Source organism: Cydia splendana, chromosome 2, assembly GCF_910591565.1.
Source record: "Cydia splendana chromosome 2, ilCydSple1.2, whole genome shotgun sequence".
NCBI classification, from domain to species: domain Eukaryota; kingdom Metazoa; phylum Arthropoda; class Insecta; order Lepidoptera; family Tortricidae; genus Cydia; species Cydia splendana.
Genome location: NC_085961.1, coordinates 73,458 through 79,457, shown reverse-complemented (window position 1 = coordinate 79,457; position 6,000 = coordinate 73,458). Strand labels below are relative to the sequence as shown.

General features: G+C 39.2%; 1 protein-coding gene across 1 annotated transcript in view; it reads right to left on the bottom strand.

Moving 5' to 3' along the window:
* Positions 1–993: 993 nt before the first annotated feature.
* LOC134800693 (retinal homeobox protein Rx1-like) overlaps positions 994–6,000 on the bottom strand; it is a 28,814-nt gene continuing 23,807 nt past the window's right edge. The window contains exons 5-6 of the mRNA XM_063773190.1: positions 1,443–1,566; positions 994–1,159 (exon numbers count right to left, since the gene is read on the bottom strand). Coding sequence (XP_063629260.1) covers positions 994–1,159; positions 1,443–1,566 — 290 coding nt within the window. The remainder of the gene's footprint in view (positions 1,160–1,442; positions 1,567–6,000) is intronic.

The following is a 6,000-nucleotide window of genomic DNA, read 5'->3' as shown; positions in this document are numbered from 1 at the left end:
ATGTACCTACATGACCGTATTCAAAACCAAATATTCTACTTGGATTAACAATTATTAAAAAACTAGAAAAGTTTGAAAAAAAAACAACCTTCTTACCATCGCTGAAACAGTTAATTGACCATTTAAATCTTATTACAATGAGATATGGTCTAAATATGGCCAATTAAGTACGATTCTGTTTTTTTAAAGGCAAACATATCAATGTTGGACTTAATTCTAAAGATTCATAGTCGTAGAAATCAATAATTAGGTCCCAAACGAAATCTATTGTTGTTAGTAGTAGTAGTAATAGTAATCACTACGAATGAATGTTTTAGAATGGATTGGCTATGGAGTAAATAAACTTAAAGTTACATAATTTTATTATTAAATATTAAATTTTGGTGTTCGTTCTCAGCTCTCCCATGTCGTATTTAGTCTTATCCTGACGATCAGCGCTGATATCAAATAATTTATGCAGCGACTTGCTTAGTTACATGTTAACGGTTGGCTGCTGAACTAACAGTCAAAGTAGAACTAATAATATGTATAAATAGGCTCTACGTTGGGCGCCATAATGGTGAGGAGACTAAGGGCCAGTTGCATTCACCACAATGAACGGCAGCAGCGAACTATAAAACTTTCCATACAATAAAATTTAGCGAACATTTTAAAAGTGACAGGCAGCTTGGTGCGGTTGCACCTAAGACTATTATTGTGGCCCCCGTTGGGCGCCAGTATGTTGAGCCCAGGTGAGACTGAGCGTGTTGTCACAGAAATCAGAACGACATAGTCTCCTTGTCAGAAAACGGAACTTTAAATAATTAATAAACGTGTTGAAGACACTTAACGAAAGACAATCAGAATAGGAATATTATTCTGACTAGGCCCCACGTTGGGCGCCAGTATGATGAGCCCGGGTAATAAACTTATCGTCACAGAAGTCATGGAAATAAGGGTCACCTCCACGTAAAAGGAGCCTTAAACTGTTAGTGTAGGTGTCAATCAGTCGTGCTACGTGTGCATCTTGCTGCCGGCGTGCAGCGCGAGCGCGCGGTCGGGCAGCTCGAGGCGCAGGCGCAGGTCGGCGGGCGCGGGCGCGGGCGCGCGGGCGCCGGGCGACGGGGAGCGCGGCGGCGGCGCCAGCGGACCCAGCGCCGGCGGGAGCGATAGCACGTACCTGTGGACAATGACGCTGTTACTTAACTGATTCATCACCAACCTCATGTAACTTCCCAGATTTCGAAGGTTGGCTATCAGATCCTAAATTAGTGTAAAAGTGGCTCTGTGAGCTGTAGACCTCGAGAGCCCTCATATTTCTGCCATTTTGAAATAAGCGGAAATAATAAAGCCGAGTAAGAAAAAAATAAAATGGTAAAATCTCAACCCTGGGAGCAAGCAAAGCAGCACAAAAAGAGAAGAAAGAAGGAAAAACGCGTAAAGTGAAGAAACACTGTAAGTACCTGTGTAGTAAGGCTCGGAAGGCAGTAGGTTCAGCGGGCCATAAAGGTGGGGCCACGCCGAGCGCGCCGAGTCCCAGTGCCCACCACTCGCCACCGGCGCCCGCGCCGTTCCACTCGCTCACCACTGTAACAAACAATTATTACCTTCCTACTTGCAACACAGATGGCAAACGAGTGTTGAGGCCAGGGTCATGCCTCAACAATTGTAAAACTAATCGGCGAAGCATTTCCGAAACATCATCAAATCGGCCAATTCTTTTTTGTCGTCACAGTCTTGGCAGAGTGATTTTGACCAGCTATTATAGTTGGATTAAAATATACTGATTGGAGGAATCACAGAAAAACTTACTCGTATGACGCTAGATAGACTGACGTATATAAGGACGCCGACCTCTAGGTCGGAGATGACACATAAAGAAGAAAAAGGCGAAAAAAGTTTGACAAGTACCTATCGCCACTGCAATATCCCCAAGTTAACTTATCTCAACGATTATAGGCCAGTAACCAAAATTCCCAATTTTATAGAAACATCCAATGACCAGTCAAATAAAACCTAATTTCAATGAAACATTGTAATGTTCGCAGCTGGCCTGAAAGCTGCATAAGCCTGATAGGAAAGAACATTGACTAATAGTGAGCTCATTCATGGCGTAACGGGCTAACGGATAGGTAAACTAGGTAGCCGCTTACTTATCGCGGCACGCAGGTGGCAGCGCCACCTGTCGGCGCACTTCGTTTCCGTTGCGTGAAGGGGTCGCTTTCCCTGCTGGCAAATATAGCACTTATCTACCCCGATCAATCAATAAACGGTGCGTGATTTGATGAACGGCTTAAAATAATAAAAAAGAAACCGATGCTAACGCGTTTTCTTTATCTTCATATTTGTGTAAGTTTAATATATATTTGTGGCACATTTTTAAGAGGTCCTATGACATAGATGAGAGCAAAGTGCGAGGACGTGTGCGTGTTTATTTTGAAATCCTGAAATCTTTTTCGCTACAGTTAAGTATGAAGTTAGAGGAAGCGGTGCTCTTCTACGATTCCATGGACTTCGAGTGCGGACTGTTAATAGCGTGGCGATGGCGAGCTAGTCTATGAACATAAATACTCCTGTATTCATACCTGTACCTCTTCTTCCTGTATTATTTGTATCGTTTTCTGTAATGAGGTGTGCAATAAAGAGTATTTGTATTGTATTGTATGTAGCTTCAAACAATGAATTCGAAGTGAAATATGCCTTATATGTATAACTCGATATTACATTTTCGACACGAGTCGAAACGATTCCAAACATTATTAAAAGCTGCTCAATAATGTAATCGGGTGTAATTCCATGGAAAGTGACGGGTGACAAAATAAATCTGGGCAAATTGTCGCGTGTCGTGTCGTTGCCGGGCTATTATACAAGCATTAGCACCCTTCCCCGCGCCATGGCGCCCCATCCATTGCTGCTCCGTTACTACGACTGGCAAGAGTATTTTGTTGAGTGACGGCCCGATTTCAACTTTAATATAGGTACGTCAATTAATAGGTTTATAAACGATATGGATTATATGGGTGTCATTCTGAATCCCTAACAACGTTTGTCCTAAAGTCACTTGCCCTAACTGGTTTTTCCTAATGGGCACATGCCCTAACGATCAATTGTCATAACGATTATTTTCCATAATGTAATGGTTAGCCTAAGACTCATTTGCCCTAAGCATTTGTACCATAACTATCAAGATCCCTAATGTTTTTTACCATATTCTTCGAAATCCCTAACAATGTTTGGCATAAAATAACATGTTCTAACTGTTTTGACCTAATGGCTATTACCCTAATGATCAATCGTCATAACAGTTACTTTTCCTATTGATCAATTATCATAACAATTACTTTCCATAATGAATGGTAACGAACTGTTGCCACAAAAGTGGGTTAGGTTAGGTTAGAACCGTGACCCTCGCAAAAACGAACTGCTGCCACAAAAGTGGGTTAGGTTAGGTTAGAACTGCGACCATTGTAAAAACGAAATGTTGCCACAAAAGTGGGTTAGGTTAGGTTAGAACTGTGATCCTCGCAAAAACGAACTGCTGTCACAAAAGTGGGTTAGGTTAGGTTAGAACTGCGACCATTGTAAAAACGAAACGCAATAGGGAAATCAAAATTAGGGCATACGAGTGTTAGGTCAAGCAACGATAGGCTAAGTGAAATTAGGTAACATGATGGTTAGGGTATATAATTTTTAGGCCTAACAATAATTAGGCAAAAAAATAATTATGCTACATAACATTAGGATAAATACTTAATATGGAAAGTGTCATTAGGGAAAAAGATATTAGGACAAAAAAAAATCGCCCATTCGATAATAGGGAAACCAAAATTAGGGAATACGCGCGTTAGGACATCTGATCATTATGACAAACAATATTAGGGAATGCAAAGATAGGAGAAAAGATTTTAGGGATTCAGATATAGATCCGGATTATATAATGTCAGTGTCAAATGTGACGTTTCTTGAAACAAAACGTCACTTTTGACACAGACACAATCTAATCCATATCGTTTCTAGATCTATTAATTGACGTATCTTACAGTTCGAATCGTGCAGTGAATCTGTAGAACTAGAACTTGACTCAGTGCTAAGAGACTCTGCCCTTGAAAGGTTTCCGAATCCTTCGTGAGTTGAGTTTCTTTGAGTCGTATTGAAGCCTACAAGAAAGCTTCTGTTATGGTCGACTTCTTAAACATTTAATAAGTTGAAAATAATGAGATTAAAGACGATCATCATACCATTTGTGTGTAAAGATAATCCGTCTGTCTCCTGATAATTATTGTAAAAATGATGCAACCTCTTTAGAATGGATTCCTCAAGTCTCTTGATTTCGAACTCAATGTTATCGAACGAGCGAGCGAAGCGAAGTGAAGTTCTTACATTCAACTTGGAACACACGGCTGGCTAGAGGCACGTCCCGGCATTTCGATGTTTTTAAGCTGAGCTATCAGAGGATAGTTTGATACACAATAACTCAAGTAAATTTGGTCTAATTTAAATGAAATTGGGTGAACGTATAGTTAAAGGCATTATATTTTAGTCATTAAATTTTGAGTAGGCTCGATCAAGAGATTATTGAGCTAGAAGAGCTTAAACTGCTAAAAAGCTATTTGTGAGGGGTCTTGCTATTCTGGTCATTTTAATTGCACGAAAGTATTATGGTCGAGTTTGGTATCAAATGAAAGTGCTCGGTTTACACATTTATAATATTGTTTTATTAATTTAAGATTTTAAAATAATTTGCAAGATAAAAACGAAATAAAATAAACATAATATTATTATTTGGCATTTGACAAGAAAGATTACGGCTTACCACAGATACAGTTTATTTTAATCTCTATGGTGACTTAAATTTATCAATTAAGGGCTCCACAGATCTTGCAATAAATCGCACGCGGTTTTCGATCCGTTGACGACTCAGTAGCACAACTAGCACTGCATTTAATTGATCTTTTTGTGCGAACCGCGAGTTCTCAGTTCGGGGCGAACTACTAATATTAAATCATTTATAAAAACCTATTAGCCTTGTCTTGTACCATCCATCACGCTCCGCGATTGACACGTCTTAGCTAAATTGGTTGTTCAATTCTTGCGCTATGGAATGTCCGATTTAGCTAGGACCCTAAATGGCTCAACATTTCCGTGTGGCAACTGTACATGTGAGAGCTAAGGGACCTATGGCTAGTGATTAGATGACACCTACACAAACAGTGTCAATGGCAAGTGTTCCCCAACACGCAATGTACAACGCGGCGAGCGATCATTGAGCCCATAACGACGTATTTGTGATAATAAATTGTCATTTGCGTATCGACAACAACGAGGGGGTCGGCGATTGGATCGCTCTAATTTGGGGTGACGGTGACGGGGACAACCTTGATAAAATACTACCTATTTGTGGACTTTGAAATCGAAACGCGGTTTTATAGGTTTATAAACACCAAATAAATCGATTTAATATTGTCACTGAACTACAAAATATTATGGACATTAAAATATCGCTTATAAATAATGAATTGTAAATGCACCCCGAAGATAACATTACAAATATTCATTGAAAAGCTTCCGTTACATACAAGATTGTATATAGAAGCACAATATATGTATTACGTCAATAGATATCTACTTATTTAAATGACTATACATTGTCGCTATTGAAAAACCGACCAAGTGCGAGTCGGACTTGCGTTCCAAGGGTTCCGTACATTATATAATATTTAAGAATGTATTTTTGATGTGAAACGTGAGTGAAATGTCTTTTTAAAAAACCCGTAAGGGTCGTATTAAAAAACTAAGTAATTAAGTCCGACTCACGCTTGACTGCACATTTCTCATAGGTTTTTCCTGTGATCTATAGGTAAAGACTTAATTTGTGTATTTTTTTCAAAATTTTAGACCCAGTAGTTTCGGAGATAAAGGAGGCGAATGTTAATGTTTTCCCTATTTTCTTAAATTACTTCAAAACTATTTATTTTATATTTATAAAAAAAATATTTGAGATTCTCACAATGAGCTCTTTTA